The sequence below is a fragment of the Lytechinus variegatus genome, chromosome 7 (genome assembly GCF_018143015.1).
Source record: "Lytechinus variegatus isolate NC3 chromosome 7, Lvar_3.0, whole genome shotgun sequence".
NCBI classification, from domain to species: Eukaryota; Metazoa; Echinodermata; class Echinoidea; order Temnopleuroida; family Toxopneustidae; genus Lytechinus; species Lytechinus variegatus.
Genome location: NC_054746.1, coordinates 1,928,382 through 1,947,079, shown reverse-complemented (window position 1 = coordinate 1,947,079; position 18,698 = coordinate 1,928,382). Strand labels below are relative to the sequence as shown.

General features: G+C 38.3%; 1 protein-coding gene across 2 annotated transcripts in view; it reads right to left on the bottom strand.

Annotated features, from left to right (window-relative positions):
- The window catches only part of LOC121418187 (5'-AMP-activated protein kinase subunit beta-2-like), a 39,473-nt gene that overhangs the window by 3,714 nt on the left and 17,061 nt on the right, over positions 1-18,698 (bottom strand). The window contains exons 6-10 of one of the 2 annotated variants that reach the window (XM_041611914.1): positions 7,033-7,126; positions 6,011-6,037; positions 4,508-4,613; positions 3,521-3,660; positions 920-988 (exon numbers count right to left, since the gene is read on the bottom strand). In XM_041611914.1, the coding sequence (XP_041467848.1) occupies positions 920-988; positions 3,521-3,660; positions 4,508-4,613; positions 6,011-6,037; positions 7,033-7,126 (436 nt within the window). The remainder of the gene's footprint in view (positions 1-919; positions 989-3,520; positions 3,661-4,507; positions 4,614-6,010; positions 6,038-7,032; positions 7,127-18,698) is intronic. The other variant, XM_041611915.1, reaches the window with a different exon arrangement.

Genomic DNA, 18,698 nt, shown 5'->3' with positions numbered 1-18,698 from the left:
GCTTTCAGAATATCACCCATTGAGATATAAAAAATTAATCAAATAAAAAAAAAACCCATTTGAGCAATAAATCTATCAGAAGGATGAAGCACTGAAAGAACAGTGTTTCTATTTTTGCAAGATGCACTCATTCTTATTACAGCAATATGTTGCAAAGAATATTTCAAATTTTGATAAATTACCCCAATCATTTCAATTCATAAAGAACTTATATAAATGTGAATGCCCTTATCAATAATATCCATATTCATATTTCATATTTAATTTAAAAAAAATAAAGATCATTTCAACAAAGAATCATAATGGATGTGAAAAAAAAAGCTCCACTACACTTTAACAACTCAGAGTGGAGTTTTCCAGAAAACTCGAGTGCAATTCACATTACTGACCCTGTACCAAAGTTTTAGATCAGCTTTAAAAGGTGACAGGTGACATTTAACATAAAACAGAACTTGGCCCAACATGGAAGTTTGCAAGAATGAATGAAGAAGTGGTATTATACCCGTTTACTTTATTTCTTTTTATTTTTTGTAAATACATGGAAAACTAAACCCGACAGTCAATTCCTCCAAGAAGCTCTTTGAAAACAAAACTATCAATATTTTTCTTAGTTTGTATAATCAACTATCAATTATTTAATAAAAAAAAGAAAAGTAATAATTACAAATGAAGATTATTGGGGTGTTGCAAGAAAACTTTGGCGATCAATAGCAAATTTCCGGTGCAAGTTTACAAGTGATAGATCCATATTAACCAAAGCAAATCAATTAATACTTGTTGATGCAAGAAGGAGACTATCAATCAATTGCAAATGTCCAATGAAATGCATGACATCCAATTGATTTTAGGACCTAAAATTGACTTGCAATCAATTGCAAGTTTCTTGCAACACCCCATTATTCAATTAATATGAACTTACTTTTATTGACAAGGCATACAGGTGATTCAACATAACATGGTTTGGTTCGGGCAATAGCGCTGGCTCATACTGAAAATCAATTAAAGATATGTTTATTTTAGCATTAAATTATGAAATTCTACATGCAAGAAAGATCAACAAAGCAATCCACTGTGTACATGATCTTAAAATGGTTCAACCCCCACCCCACTGACAAAAATAACAAAATAAAATGAATGAATAAATATATAAATAATACAAATAAATAAATAAATGAATAACAAGAGTGTCGTTAAGGCGAGCATATAATACGCCCACCTGTAACGCAGAAAATGGAGTTATTGGTCAAGCAAAAAAAGTCGAAGGTGGTGACATCATCTTTGACCTTCTGACCTCAAAATCAAGAGAATTCCTGGGATCTTTGCTAATATCATACCCACCAAATTATATGAGCCTTGGTAAAGTTGAACTAAAGTTAGCGCGTTAACAAGGACTTCAGAAGGGTGAGACGAAAACATGTCACTATGATCTCTACCTTTGACCTTTTGACCTCAAAATCAATAGGCTTCCTGGGATCAATGCTAGTATATACACACCAAATAATACGAGCCTAGGTTAAGTCAAACTGAAGTTATCACGTTTACAAGGAAAAGTTAACGGACAGACAGACGGATGGACGGACACCGAGAGCGATACCATAATACGTCCTGTCTAAGACGGGCGTATGAAAAAAACCCAGAATTCACTACTTTCACATATTCATTTTATCAAATCACATATTCATTCATTCATTCTTTATTTGAACAGAAGTTTCAGGGAATCAAATGGAATGTTTATGATGATGGGACTTGACGAAAGAAGGAAGAACAAAATTCACAACAATATTTCTAATATTTTTTTCTCACAGCAAGCGTAATTGGATTTGTCTGCAACGTACAGCACTGCAAAAAGTCAAGCCTTGCTTTCTTCACGTCAGATAATACAGCATCATTAATATAAACAATCAGTAGGCTACTACCCTGCCCATCCCTCAATATAGCAACTCAAAATTAATGGCACATCAATTACCATCAAGGATTGCAGGTCTGACTGTTCATTTACTGCGAATGGTGATTGATAACATGTAACGCTAAAGTCTGAATGGATAAGTGTTCAATCAATGATGATAAAGGCAAATTTCAGATTGCGTGCATGCCACAAAATGCAGAGCACTATAATTTGTGATGTGTGCAATGGAAGTGTATTATGCATTAATGCTTTCAATGAGTAAAAAAAGGTGCTACCTTGAGGTATCACAAGTGTTGACGTTCTAAATATGTTATTGATCCCCTGTTCCTATCTCTTGGAAGGAGTGATAAGGTGTGCACAGCTGTTTAATACTGATCACTATTGGTTATGAACTGATGCTATCCATCACAAGTGGCGATAATATTTTAATGCAGCCTATGTTGGCTAAACAATTAAACTATTCCTACATTCTACACAAGACAGCATCTCAATTTTCCCTAAAATTCTCACATTGATATTGTCTAGAAAAGTTACTATTCAGTGAAATCGATTATAAAACTTCCCTCCTAAGTGGGGATTGAAGATTGCTCAGCAACATACTAAGGTTAAAAGGTCAAGTCCACCTCAGAAAAATGTTGATTTGAATCAATCAAGAAAAATCAGACAAGCACAATGCTGAAAATTCATCAAAATCGGATGTAAAATAAGAAAGTTATGACATTTCAAAGTTTCGCTTATTTTTAACAAATTAGTTATATGAACAAGCCAGTTACATCCAAATGAGAGAGTCGATGATGTCACTCACTCACTATTTCTTTTGTTTTTTATTGTTTGAATTATACAATATTTCAATTTTTACGAATTTGACGATTAGGACCTCCTTGCCTGAAGCACAAAGTGTTAAAATAATAGAATTCCACGTGTTCAGGAAGGAATGAAACTTCAGTTCACATGACAATGACGAGAAGATAAAAATATCTCATATTTCATATAATAAAATACAAAAGAAATAGTGAGTGAGTGATGTCATCAGTTCCTCATTTGCATATCGACCGAGATGTGCATATAACTGTTTTGTGAAATGAAGCGAAACTTTAAAATGCCATAACTTTCTTATTTTACATCCGATTTTGATGAAATTTTCAGTGTTATGCTTGTTGAATTTTTCCCTTTTTATTCAAATCAAGTTTTTGTTGGGATGGACTTGTCCTTTAAAGAACAGACAAAATTTATTGAAAATGATTGTCAAATGACAAAGAACAAATGTAGAAAATTGGTTATCGGGAACAGCAGCTTCGTTTTAAGTTTCAGAGCTGATGAAAAAGTACAAATATATAGTATGCCAGAAATCAAGGACAAAGCTACCATTTTGATTCACCAATTTTCTACAGAGTTCCTTGCTGTTCTTTATCATTATGGGCATTTGACAAGACGCTTTCTATGTTCGTGATTCACCCAAACATTGCTGAGTGAAAACTCTCAAATCTAATTTCATGAAACGTCATATAAAATATCATGTGCCTGGCAGAAAGGCACTAGCCAAAGACTCAACTTGGATCTAGAATTGAACTTTACATGAGGAATCCTCACTGCTAGGTCAGGGATGGCACTTACCTGGGGTCCAATGTCCTTGTTAAGTATGACTTGTAGGAGCTGAGGGGGTAGGATAGGAGGACCGGTGGTACGTTGCTGTAGTTCTTGACTGGGGATCTCCTGGTTGTAGTCACCCGGAGGGGACCCTGACATATCCACTCCTGTAAGATTTAATATCAAAACGTTCATTCAAATAACTGATAAGATGCCACTGTAATGGTTTATATTCACTTGGTTTCCATTCAGTTGGTCTACTTCTCACATAGTTTTTACCACATGGGTCAAAGTCAGGTTTAACTTAGACCATGGTCTAACTCTGTGCTAAAATTAGTGTCAAAATATTTATTGAGTTGGCGGTTTCTTATTTTTACTGTGCCCTTTCCTGATTCGTTGATGGTGAAGACAATCATCTATTCATACTTCCTAGACAATTATGAATGATTTGAGAGCCAAATGAGCTGAAATATGATATCTCTACCATAAGTGATTTATGTAACAATTGGCTATCTATACTTAAACTACAAATTTAGACCCGAGTTTAAGTTAAACCAGAGTTAAGAATACGGGAAATATAGTCTACTATTAATATGCTCTATTATTGTTTGTTCTACTTTACACTCGGTCTGTATCTCAATTGGTCTAATACCCAGTTGGTCAAATTTCCACTTATTTTATACTCATTCCTTTTCTTTTTACTTTGTCAAATAAAAACTTGATTCGTACAAAATTCATCTAATCATGTAGATGTTAGATGAAATGAGTACAACCAAACTAGAAATTAGACAAAATGGTGAATTGGATAAATGATATCAATTGATCCAAATTGTTACTAGATGAAATAGTTGCAAAAAGAATAGATTAGACCAAAGTTTAATAGATAAGAACAAATGGAAAGTAAAATCAGCAATTTACCACAGAAATAGGATTTCAAATCTGAAAGTCAACTGTCAACTTGTAATTCATCATGCATTTTTATTTTGGTTGCTTACTAAAATAATCAATACTTACCCTTTTCCCTCGATGAATCTATGGCAAGAGCCTCAAATACCTCAAAGTCAGACTTGGAGACATTGATGAAATTGTTGACTGTACCAAATGTGTTGCTCTGTAGAGGCTGTTTATACAATCACAAAAAATAAATAAACAAATGAATCAGAACAGAGGTAACATACAATTGTTTGAATAAGAACTTAACTAATAGCTACATGTGCTATGCAGAGCAAGATCTTCAACATCCTTAGTATGACAAGAAGCAGAAACGGATAACTAGATTCCAATGCTAGACAAGGCTATCATAACTGGAATATTATCAAGAAACTGCTACACACAAAGATCCTTCCCAAGCTAAAGGTTCTTTCGACACAAAAATAATACACAACTCTGAAATATAATCTAACCAATGCCACAACGAAATTCTGCCCAAAAGCTGTAAAAACACTTTTTTAAATAACAATAAGCAGTCATAAATGTTGTGCAAATCTCATGCCATATATAGTTGATAAGTGCTTTCACCTAAAGTGTAAAAAAAAATATGAAAAGTGACAGATACGCAGCATTAACTTAGGAAGTGAGATTTCCATTTCAAGTGATGTTGACCACGCACAAGTCAAATTAAAAATATCGAACAAATTTTTATACAGGTATGTCAAAAAGAACGCAGAAAGCAATATGAGGCATTCGCATAGTACATAAATGTATATAAAATCATGATATGTAATCAAAGCCACTACACAAATTATTTTTCTTTGGATTAGCAATGACAAGACACTTTGCCCTGTGCAGTTAGTATGATAAGTGTGACGAGTACATGAACTAGTAGTACACAATGAACTCTACAGCCAAAAGCCATTTCAGACATGATACGGAAATTACCTCACAAAAATGTGCGATGGTGAAACTTAACAAAACATAGCCAATATTAGGTGGTAGAGAAGGGGGGGGGTGTTATGTGCAACAATAGCCCTGTGTAATACTGATCTGTGTATCCTCCCAAACAAGGGTGGCGGTTTAATGTTTTAATAGAGGGGGGGGGGGGGGTAAGACGACCTTGAAAGTGACATCACATTCTTTTCCCGGTCGAAGAACAAGGGTAATTTGTTTTTCTTCTCTTCTTCCTTCCTTTTTCTCAATTTTTCTTCATTTCCTCCTCTTTCTTTTTCACTACTTGAAAAAATCATAATCGAGTCATAATCAGGGAAAAAATTATACAGGGGTTCCAAAAGAGGCCTGAAAAATGAAAAACAGGTCCCCATCACTGCATTGTTAAAGCTATCCAATGTTGGGGACTTTGGGACTAGATTGTGAAGAATAGCCCCAGAAAATAATGAAAGAAAAATTGCCCGGTGGTCACCCCCTGCCCCCCTGTGGCACCGCCCCCTTTTCACACAGAAAAGTTTAGTGTCTTTCTTTAAAGCCGTGCCTTGGCGATTCTTGGGAAGCAGTTTCCTGTCTCATGTCTAAATGGGACAAACAAAAACTTTTTGAGACTCTGGATGAACATCGCCAACTTACTTCTTCGGACTCGGGTGAGGTTCGCATCTTCCAGAAATGAAGAAGAGTGCATGAGAATCATAAAAAGCAAGATCCTTGTGAAGGAAAATGCACTCAAAATGCTTGCTGGAGGTGTTTGTGGATCATTAAGGTCATAATATATCCCTTTCTTAAAAAAAAATATTCCACCGTACCTTTTTAAGTGGTATAAACTGTCCAGAGTGCACAATTATTAGTAATAACTTGCCCATGCTAACTAAATTGTGTCTAAAGGGATACGCCTCTACACCCATTACAAAACTTGTTCATCATAATTACAAGAGACATAAGGAAATGAAGATTCATCATTATTTACACAACAAAATAATACAATTAAATTGATTACAGGAGTGACATGTATGCAAAATCATAAGAAAATTTTCATATTCAGCCTAATGAAAATAAATAAAATTGCATCCATGAACAATCGAGCCTGGGGGTATATACAGAACCTGAAGCTGAAGAAGTCTGAAGGCACAGACCTTTGTTAGTCAAGATTTGAGCATTGTCGGAGATACCTTAACCTTGTCTCAAAATTTATCAAGTTTGGAGACAGTTGTAGAGCTCTGTTATGAACTTATGACAAAAGTAGCAGCTTTATTTTGCATAGAAAGAGCTCTTACAAGAATTTCAAGACTGTTTTCAAACAAAATGAGTTTGCAACCATGCTATATTTTTAAATATAGTTTTTACGATCTTTCAAGAAATTGTTTTATTTTGAAAAACAATGTTTTGACAGCCCAACGATGATGCACAACTCAGGGTCGGATATGTTGAAAGATTTCAAGACTACATTGTACTTGCTTCTGCCAACACTTGACAGCCCACAGATTCCTTGATGATCAAGGACTTCCTAGATTCTTTAAAAATAAAGAGTAGAATGAAGGATCTATACCAAGTCTGTGCCTGAAGACTATAAGCTTGAAGCGTGATAGCAACAATACTCTCGGCCCGCCCCAGTGACTATATGATATATGACCTTGACCAATTAGTTTCTGGCTTACCTGGCGTGGGTTGTGGATCCATTGACCGTCTACAAAGAACTTGTATTCATGCTGACCCTCAGGAAGATTAACAATAGCTGTGAAGTCACCATGACTGAAATAAAGAGAAGACAGAGGATCTGTTAAAGTTAGTCTGCAAGTACACACTGTCAGACTCATATTCAATAATAATCCGCTTTTATACAGTGCTTAATACATCAGAGCAACATCTAAAAGCACTTTCCAGATATTACCCCAGTCATCAGATCCCGACAAGCCCTCGTACAACGATACACTTTCTCTACTCCCTGGGTAGCATTCTAACAAGAGTTGAGTCATTGCGAGGAATACTACACATGCTTTCACACTCTACCGGGTACCCATTTAGCACCTGGGTGGAGAGTGGCAAAGTCTGGATTGATACCTTGCCAAAGGCGTTTAATAGGCAATAGTGAAAATCTAACACACGACCCTCTTATTACAAGGCAAGTGTCAGAACCGCCACATGATGCTTCCACTTTGATGCTTATATCTATACAATCTCAAGAGTGAAAAGAACTCTCTTGTCTGTGTAGAGTAGAGCCAGCCATAGTACATATTGAATCTGGTGGGTGTTTCATAAAGCTGTTCGTAAGATCAGAATGACTTTAAGAACGACTGATGATCCTTTCTTTTGGTAAATGGTATACACCATAGGCGATGGTTTAGCGCGTAAGAAAGGATCACCAGTCGTTCTTAAAGTCACTCTTAACTTACGAACAGCTTTATGAAACGGCTCCCTGGACTAATTCAGACTTGGCATTATGCACTATGCAAATTGGGAAAACCAAGTGTCTGTGCCTAAAGACTAGGTTAAGGTTGCTCTAATTCCAAAAATGTATAGTACTTTTTTTTTATTCAATTACAAAACTGACTTTTTCTATTGAATTTCGCTACTAAATGAATCCATACATGTGTGCGCTTTTACAGAGAGAGGCAGTAAGGAAAAGAAAACAAACTACTAATAGTATCCCATAATTAGTAATCATCTGGAATAAAATTATTGGAAATGGTTTTTTGACTGATTTGAGTAGGTATGGGTGTCAACATTTACCAAAAAAAAGTTAGGAAGAATACGGGCTGGGGAAAGTGCTTTTTTTCAAGGTCAAAGGTCAATGACCTTTTTAAATATACTGTATCATGGTATCTCCCAGATAAAATACTACAAGTTGGTGATCATGGTGTCAAAATGCACAGATTCTTACAAGAAGATCAAATAAAATCAAATTAAGTACCTACAATGCTCATTCACCGATGAAATTCAAGGTCAAAGCCTTTCAAAGGTCAATGACCTTTTTTACACTATATATACCATATACGGTATAGTGGTATCTCTGAGATGAAAAGGCACAGGTTGGTGATCTTGGTGTCAAAATGCGCAGATTTTACACGAAGATCAAATCAAGTACCCACAATGCTTATTCACCAATGAAATTCAAGCCCAAAGCCTTTCAAAGGTCAATGACCCTTTTACATTATATACCATATACGGTACAATGGTATCTCTGAGATGAAAAGGCGCAAGTTGGTGATCTTGGTGTCAAAAATTCACAGATTCTTACAAGAAGATCAAATAAAATAAAAAAGGTACCTACAATGCTCATTTACCAATGAGATTCAAGGTCAAAGCCTTGCAAAGGTCAATGACCTTTTTACATTATATACGGTATAATGGTATCTCCGAGATGAAAAGTCGCAGGTTGATTTGTTGTCAAAAAGCAGTTTTTGCAAGAAGATGAAAAGGCACAAAATAATCATAAAGAATTAACCTTCATCTTTGATATCCAGAGTCAAAGGTCAAAAGTTAATGATTATTTATACATCCATGCATGATCCCCCCCAAAAAAAAAGATAGTAATTCATAATTATTATATTCACATTTTGTGAATTATAGAAAGAAAGAAACCTATTTGTAATGAAAACTTGGATGTTTAATAATAATATTTCACTCTGAAAAAAGGATAAATAATGGCCAAAGAAAATATATTTAAGGGTTAGAAGTCAATCAACTATATCAATAACGTCAGGGAATTTAAGTAAATAGGTCAATAATTTGATAACTTCATTGTATATAGTGATTCTGATGGTAAAAAGACTGACCTGCATGGAAAATGAACACAAATTTAATAGTTAATTCCTTGACCAATGATGACGTCAAAATACAAGTTCGAGGTGAAATCGATATCAAATAGCACTTTTTAATATATATTGTAGTAATGCATTGCCAAAAGTGTAAAAAAAAAATCATGTATGATATAATCTAAAATGGTGAAGTTGTCTAAAGTAGCAGCATTTACATATGCATTTTATAAATCTAAATCAAGGTACTAATTTTTCTGTAGCAATAGGTCACTAACCTCAATTGCTACAATCAATACTATAAACTACAGAGATGCTAACTGATAGCTCGAAAAAATCCTGAAAACCCAGGCCGGGGGTCCAGGGGCCCGCCCAGGGCCCCTGGCGGGGTCAAGGGCGAAGCCCCCTGAAGCTGGAACGTTTTCTTATTCTTTAGAGGGCTGAAATCATTAATCTACAGTAGTACATAACAAATAATTAATGACATAATAAACTTCATATCATAGGCAAGAAAGGTGCTCAAAAAAAAAAAAATCATGTAACCCGTACTCATTACGGTACGGGTTAACCTGCTGCGGCCAATGGGTGCGACTCGGGACGGGTGTATGTAGCAGCTGGGGTGCCCTTTTTCACTCACTGTACTCATCAACAAGACAATCCTATACTATTGAAAATCCATAAATCACAATTTCTATCAAAATGATGGATAGTTCACACATATGAATTGATGAATACGCACCAGAGAACACATATTTCATGGTAGCAAATAGGTTTTCAGCTGAAATCCCGCGGCAGACAACCAATCACTCACGCAGCAGCAGGCAATTGCAGCCACACCGGGCCGTGCTTCGAGCGGTTCTACCGGGCAATCGCCCGACTGGGATAGCGCTGACACCCGTATCCCTGCAGGGTATAGGGCGGCGTTTGCAACTGCTACAATGTATTGCTCGCGCGTACCGTGCAAGTACAGTACCAGCTAAACTTCATGCTGCGCACAACGCTAATAATTTTCCGTCTGCGCAAATTGGCCATCCAAAATTGAAATTGCGCTCTCCGTAGCGAACTCCGTGACAAGATTTGGAGGGGAAATTTTTACGGATTTCACTTTGACAATCGATTTTTTTTTCCGGAATATTTTTCAGCAAAGGAAAAAATCCGGAAAATTAGCAACTCTGAAACTATAACTTAATCTGTAAATGGAAAGGATAGGCCTAACCCTAATGGCATGCATCATCTAAGAACATTTTCATATAGCCAGGGGCAATGATGAAGAATTAAAATAAGGCAATCATTAGAGCTGCAGCTTTTGTCATAGTAAATGAAGTTAAGTGTCTCAACTTCAGCAAAGAGTAATTAAACTTTTGAAAACCTTCTGACATTTTCAGAACTTTGATCTGGCCCATTCAATGAAAGCCTAATAACGTTCTGTCAAGGGATATCAGACCAGGGTATATATTATTGCTGATATGTTGCATAGCTTGATTCTCAAGAACTGGACGTGGTGCTGTAGGAGTTTTGTTAGGTCAATGGATGTGTACTTTTAAGCTATTATCTCCTTTTGAATTTCATTATCATATCATATGCCTAATTTGTGCATGATAACACTCAGTTATTCTGGACCAAATAATGATCCTTGTACAAACTGACACCTAGTAGAAATAGCATCATGGGTGACGTACGGCAGAGAGCAGATATGAAGGTTTGTCCTGCAACATTAGCATCTCAAGAGATTCTGGCAGCTCGCAATGAGAGGTATATTAATAATAATACAGGAATTCATCTTTGTTGAAGTTGATATACATGCAGCTCTAATGATGGCCTTCACTTCATCATCATCCCTCTGCTGTTTGGAAATGCTCTCAGATGATGCTAGCTGTGACAAGAGAGTTAGACCTATCCTACCCATTTTCAGAAGATTCTTGTACAAATCTTTGCATTTTGGCACCAAGATCACTAACCTGCGGTGTTTTATCTCAGAGATACCATTATTATTATCTAATGTCAAAAAGGACATTGACCTTTGTCTTTGAATTTTAAGGGTGAATGTGCATTGTCGATACTTAATTTCATTTCATTTGATCTTCCTGTAAGAATCTGTGTATTCTGACACCAAGAACACCAACCTGCACCGTTTTATCTTCGAGATACCAGTATATAATATGGTATATAATGCATAAAAGGTCATTGACCTTTGGCCTTAAATTTTATGGGTGAATATGCATTCTATGTCCTTAATTTTATTTTATTTGATCTTCTGATCAGAATCTGTGCATTTTGACACCATGATCACCAAGCTGTGCCTTTTCATCTCAGAGATACCATTATACAGTATGATATATATAATGTAAAAAGGTCATTGACCTTTTGAAAGCTTTGACCTTGAATTTCATCGGTGAATATGCATGCTAGGTACTTAATTTTATTTTATTTGATATTCTGGTAAAAATTTGTGCATTTTGACACCATTATCACCAACCTGCGCCTTTCCATCTCATAGATATCATTATACGGTATATATAAAAAGGTCATTGACCTTTGACCTTGAAAAAAAACACTTTCCCCAACCCGTATTCCTCCTAACTTTTTTTGGTAAATGTTGACACCCATACCTACTCAAATCAGTTGAAAAACCATTTCCAATAATTTTATTCCAGATTGGCTATTTTGAGGTCTAATTTAGGGATACTATAACATTTTAAACAAACATTAAACTAGGTACAAATGAATAATATACATAATTTAAGTTATTATATTCAGTAATGAAATGATTAGAAAAAATAAAAGTAAAGTACAGGTTGTGTGGTAGATTGATATGTGTAAAGTGTACGATGCAAATTTTATAAAGTGGTTATAGCGTGAAATTTACATATTGTTTCCGGGTCACAAAGTTTTGGTGACGTCAGAAGCGTAGGTTTTTGTTGCTAATCGATAGAGGGCGTTGTATTTTGTCCCCCATGTTTTTACTTAGTTTGGGAACACTTGCTAATTTGTTGTCATCGTTATTTTTGCCTTCTGACCAAGCCCAATGTTGTAAGTATTCTAAAAACTGATGTTTATATGATAAAGAATAGTTGACTGATAGTTTGTATTGAGAAAAGAATTTAAATGATGAATATTTGGGTGAAAATTTTGTTCCAAAAGTTGTATGAATTATCGCTCATGTTCAGTGAAAGTTTTCGGTGTGTCTATGTACATATGTATAAGTACGATACTGTGTGTGTAGTGCGCGAAACTTGGCACGCAGCACTCACGTGTGTGGATTTAGACTAGTTAACGTTTATTTACAAGATATGAAAAGTAATTGGTACATAATTGCATGAAGTCGTTTGTTAGTGACAATAATTTATGCCTTTATGATAATAGTGGTAATTTATGTCATAATAGCTATGCACAAGTGGTATGACTGAAAGTAGGTCAAGGGTCACAAGGTAGGGATGCCTTGCTAGGCCTAGGGGCACATTTTATGTAGCCTTAGGCTGAATGTGTTTTTTAATATAAAATTTTGTATATGAGAAACAAATGTGATAATTCAATCATACCTTGATGTTTCAGTTGAGGTTATAGTTACAAAATGGTTTGTTATTGTAGTTAATTTCATTTGGATGCAGCCTAATGATGAATAATTGAAAGCTTTATGATAACAACATAAGAAGTAAAATAAGGACAGTTGTTAGATTATCTGGTTAGTTGATGTCTTAGACACATGTACAATTAAAGGCTTTGTGAATGTATCTAGGTATTGGATTAATGCTACATTCGACAATTGTACAGTGTTCATGACATTAAATTTATGATTGTTTATTGTTTCATTAAACTGCAGGTCGAAGCATGCATTCAAGAGTTCAACAATTGGTATCGCAACTCGGTTTGATTTTGTGAATTGCTAACGATGGACATACAAATTAATGAGACTTAAACGTCACATTAAGTTCGACAACATGGTTTACTAGTGGAATCTGTTCAACTAGCAGAATCAGGATGAGTGTTAAACCTAAGGAAACTGTTAACCAAGAAGTCTCTGTTGAACTTGAGGAAGACTCGGTTAGACCTGAAGACTCGGCCAGTCAGTGTAATGGATCTGCAGTCAGCTCCATGTCGGGTTCTCGATTACGGGCCAAAGCCATGGCCAAAAGAGCAGCCTTGAAGGCAGAAGCTGAACGTCTTAAGCAGCAGCAGGAGTTGGAACTCGAGCAGCTAAAGTTGCAGCAGAAAAGGAGAGAATTGGACTTGCAGACTAAAATTGAAATCGCCCAAGCTGAAGAGCAGATCTTCAGTCTCTTTGATGAGGAAAGGTCTTCTAAAGTGAGTCGTCATCCATCGCATGCTAGTAAGCAGGAAAAGAAAGGTTCCTTACAGGACAGTATCCAGTTGGAACAGAAAACTCAAGATGAAACTCTTCTATATCCTCTAGATGACAAGCAGACATCCTTTCAGGGATCTCATGGAGTGTTGCCTGCCCAGAATCAGCAGTTCTTGGAAGCAATCAGCCTGCAAAATGTAGAACTCATGAAATTTGATGGAAGTCCTCTACACTACCATGAATTTATCACATCATTTGACAGTCTAGTAGGAAGGACGTCCCTGGATGACAGCTCCAAGCTTCTGAAGTTATTCAGTTGTTGCCAAGGTGAAACAAGATCCATTATTCAGTCGTGTATGGTCATGGACTCTGCAGTAGCCTACAAGAAAGCCAGAAGCATCCTGGAAGAACGATATGGCAACAAGTTCAAGATAGGAGATGCTTGGACAAAGAAAGTCATTAATGGGCCAACACTGCAGCCAAGTGACAAGAAAGGACTGCAGAAGTTTGCAGATGAGCTGCAGGTTTGCTGCGAGACTCTACAGGCGGTGGACATGGTTGAAGAGATAAGTTCGCAACAACACCTTGTAAAGATTGTAGAAAGACTGCCTTACTATCTCAGAGCCAGGTGGCTCAAGGTCGTCAAAGATGTCCGTCACCAAGGTAGATCTCCCAAGTTGAAGGATGTGGTACGCTTCGTGACTGACGCAGCCTGTGAAATCAATGATCCTGTTTATGGAGAGCTGTTTGGAGACAAGAAGAAGCAGCCTCAAGGATCAAAACAGTCACTTGGGAAAAGATCATCTCAAGCAGCTGGGGTTAATTTTGCTGGATCAGAGAAGAAGAAGGAAGTGGACTGTGCTCTTTGTGACAAGGACCATGGCATCTTTTCTTGCAACCTGTTCAAGGACATGAAACCTGAAGAACGTCTGCAAATGGCGAAGGATAAGCATTTATGCTTTAATTGTCTCAAGCCAGGACACAGTTCAAGTAAATGTTTCCTGAATAGAACCTGCTCTGTGAAAGGATGTAATAGGAAACATAGTAGGTTTCTGCATCATAAGAGGAAGGACGAATCACAGAAGACAGATGTTGTGAAGGATACAAGACAGCAGTTATCCAGTTCCAGTGAGACTAATGGGACCACAGCATCATCATCTCAGAGTGGTTTCGTCGATACTGCTAACAGCACCTTTGGTAATGCCACGGGGGCCGGTAAAAGATGTGTCCTGCCCATTGTGCCTGTTCGAGTCCAAGCAGCGTCTGGTGGTAAAGCATTGAGAACATTTGCTTTGTTGGATACAGGATCCACAAACTCCTTCTGTACCAAAATCCTTGCAGAGAAGTTGAATGCCAAAGGTCAGACACAGAGTCTATCGTTGACCACCATCGACAATGAACAGACATTGGAAACCAAGGTAGTGGATCTGGTGGTTGACACTGGCCCAATGACTGAAGCAGTTAGGATGGGAAATGTATTCACCAAGGAGAGGATAAACATCAGGAGTGATCACATGGCATCAGTAGGAGAGATTTCTGGTTGGCCTCATCTACAAGATATTAATTTGCCAATTGCAAGAGGGCAAGAGATCGGTCTGTTGATTGGTCAAGATGCACCCGAGGCCCTCATTCCTCTGGAGGTGAGAAGGGCAGAGACTGGACCATATGCTGTACGTACAATTCTAGGATGGTCCTTACATGGTCCAATATCTGGAGAGGCTAATCAAGGACATGTCAAGGCTTCAAGCAGCTTTATTGATGGTGATTGTCAACTGGAGACGCAGCTTGAAAGATTCTGGAGGTTGGAAGCAGATACTGCTGATGAAAGAGGCCTGTCGGTGAATGACAGAAAGGTAACTGAGATATGGGCAAAAGGAAAGGCCATGGAAGATGGACATTATCAGCTGCCCATACCATTTAAACAGCGACCACCAGAGCTTCCAAATAACAGATGGGTAGCAGAGCAGAGACTGGTGAGCCTTAGCAGAAAACTGAGCAAGGATGACAGGTTGCGCTCAAAATACACAGATGGCATGAATTATCTGTTACAGAAGGGCTTCTGTGAAAAGGTGCCTAAAGAAGATTCCTTCCATGATGACAAGGCACAATGGTACCTTCCCCATCACCCAGTCCTGCATGCCATGAAGCCGGATAAGGTGCGAATCGTTTTCGATTGTGCCTCAAAGTGTAATGGGACTGCCTTGAACGATGTAGTCTACCAAGGTCCAGACTTAACCAATAAACTCATTGGAGTTCTTCTCAGATTCAGACAAGCACCAGTGGCAATAATGGCTGATATAGAGGCCATGTTTCATCAGGTGAGGATTCCAGAAGCTGATAGAGATGTGCTTAGGTTCCTGTGGTGGCCTTCAGGAGATATGACAGCTCAGCCAGAGGTCTATAGAATGTGTGTCCACTTGTTTGGGGGGACATGGAGTCCCAGCTGCTGCACTTATGCCCTTCGCCTGACAGCTGCAGATCATCGGGCAGAGTATGATGAGGAAGTTGTCAAGATGGTGCAACACAATTTCTACGTGGACGATTGTCTGGTGTCCGTGGATGATGTACAGAGAGCCGTAAAGATTGCTGCTGAGCTGAGAAGTTTGCTCTTGGAAGGTGGGTTCAGACTCACCAAATGGCTAAGTAATCATCCTGATGTGCTGGAATCAATCCCAGAAACAGAGAGAGCGAAGCAGGCAAAGGGATTAGATTTAAACCATGATGCACTACCAGTAGACAGGGCTCTCGGAATGAGTTGGGACATTGAAACTGACTGCTTTGTGTACAAAGCTGTGCCCAAGGAGAAGCCACCAACAAGGAGAGGTTTGCTGAGTGTGGTTTCATCCATTTATGATCCTCTTGGGTTCATCAGTCCTTACATCCTGAAGGCAAAGAGCATTTTGCAAGAGCTATGCAGATTGAAGTTGAAATGGGATGAACCAGTACCTGATCGTGAACGACAAGAATGGGAAGACTGGCTGAAGGATCTGCCAGAGATGTCTAATATGTCAATAAATAGATGCATCAAGCCACATGACTTCGGGGCTGTGAAGGACTACCAGTTACACAATTTTTCTGATGCATCAGAGAAGGCCTACGGAGCAGTGAGTTACTTAGTGATGGTAAACACAGAAGGGACAGTGCATTGTAGTCTGATATTGGCCAAGTCTAGACTTACACCCTTAAAGAAAGTAACAGTGCCGAGGCTTGAACTTATGGCAGCAACATTAGCAACAAAACTTGATGGAGTTCTGAGACAGGAGCTAGATGTCAACATCTCAAAGTCGACGTTCTGGACTGACAGTACCATTGTCTTGAGATACATCAAGAACGAGGACAGGAGGTTCAAAACATTTGTTGCTAATAGAGTTGCAGCAATCAGAGATAAGTCAGACCCAAACCAGTGGCGTCATGTGAGGACAAGCCTGAATCCTGCCGACGAAGCCTCTAGGGGTATGACTGCCAATGAGATGAAGGAAAACAAAAGATGGCTACATGGACCCGACTTCCTCTATCATGATGAGAGTACATGGCCTGAAGATGTGACAGATGTCAAACCAGGAGACGACAGTGATCTTGAGGTCAAAAGTGAAGGGAAGTCATTCATGGTGGAGACAAACGAGACTGACCATACTTTGGAATTGCTGAGCCACTACTCCACTTGGTACAGGTTAAAAAGAGCAGCATGCTGGATTCGGAGGTTCTTTGTATGGCTCAAACATAAATCTGATCCACCAGAGACTTTGAAAGCTAGACTGACACTAGATGAAATGAGAGAAGCAGAGAAGAAAATCCTTTCATATGAGCAAAAGAGAGCATTTCCAGAGGAAATAAATGCCTTGAACACAACACAGTCAGACGATGGTGGAGCTGATCAGAAGTGGAGGACAGTAAAGAAACACAGTAAGATCTACAAGCTGGATCCTAAAATGGATGATGGCCTCCTTCGAGTGGGCGGCAGATTGAGTAGGTCTTCTCTACCATATGAAGCTAAGCACCCAGTGATACTGCCTAAAGACAGTCACGTGACTATGCTTATCCTGAGGAAAATCCATGAAGTATCTGGTCACAGTGGCAGGAATCACATGATATCAATCCTTCATCAAAAGTACTGGATAACAGGAGCCAGCTCATTGATTAGAAGTATGGTGGGCAAATGTGTCATGTGTAAAAGGCAGAGAGGAAAGGTAATGGAACAGCAGATGTCCGATTTACCTGAAGACAGAATCAGACCAGATGAGCCCCCCTTTACGAGAGTTGGTATGGACTATTTCGGGCCTATAGATGTAAAAAGGGGACGCTGCGTAGAGAAACGGTATGGAGTAGTATTCACATGTCTGGCAATACGTGCAATTCATATAGAGATGGCACATTCCTTAGACACTGACTCATGTATAAATGCAATCAGACGATTTATGGCAAGGAGAGGAAATGTTAAAGAGATTAGATCTGACAATGGTACCAATTTAGTCGGAGCTGAGAAGGAACTAAGAATGGAAATCAGAAAGTGGAACCAGTCACAACTCCATGATGAGCTCCTCCAGAAGGAAGTAAAGTGGACCTTTAACCCCCCAGGTGCCTCGCATCACGGAGGGGTGTGGGAGAGAATGATAAAGACTGTCAGAAAGGTGCTATTTTCTCTCACTGCACAGCAGATACTGACTGATGAAGGCCTGCAAACACTTTTCTGTGAAATAGAGAGTATCATAAATAGCAGGCCAATCACCATGGTAACAAATGATGTCAATGATGTGGAAGCGCTAACTCCAAATCATGTGCTTCTACTGAACACTAAACCACAGCTACCTCCTTCCATCACTGTCAATACTGATGTATATGCAAGGAGAAGATGGCGGCAAGTGCAGTACCTGTCGGATGTATTCTGGTCTAGATGGGTAAAGGAATACTTACCTCAACTGCAAGCCAGGCAGAGATGGGTTTCCCCGAGACGCAACATCCAGGTTGGCGACGTTGTCCTTTTGGTTGACCAAAATGCACCGAGAAACTCCTGGCTACTGGGACGAGTGCTACAGACGAGGCCTGATAGGAAGGGTCTCATCCGTCAATGTGAGGTCAAAACCAAAATGGGTGTGCGGCTGAGACCTGTTAGCAAGTTATGCCTAATTTTGGAAGGGGATCTGTGAAAATTTGTGGAATTGAATTTTTATCACAACAACTAGGAAATATGAAATATGTTGTGATGAGGTGCAAGCCAAGCGCTGCCTCTTATATATTTGAAATTGATAAATTTGCAGCATTTGATATTTGA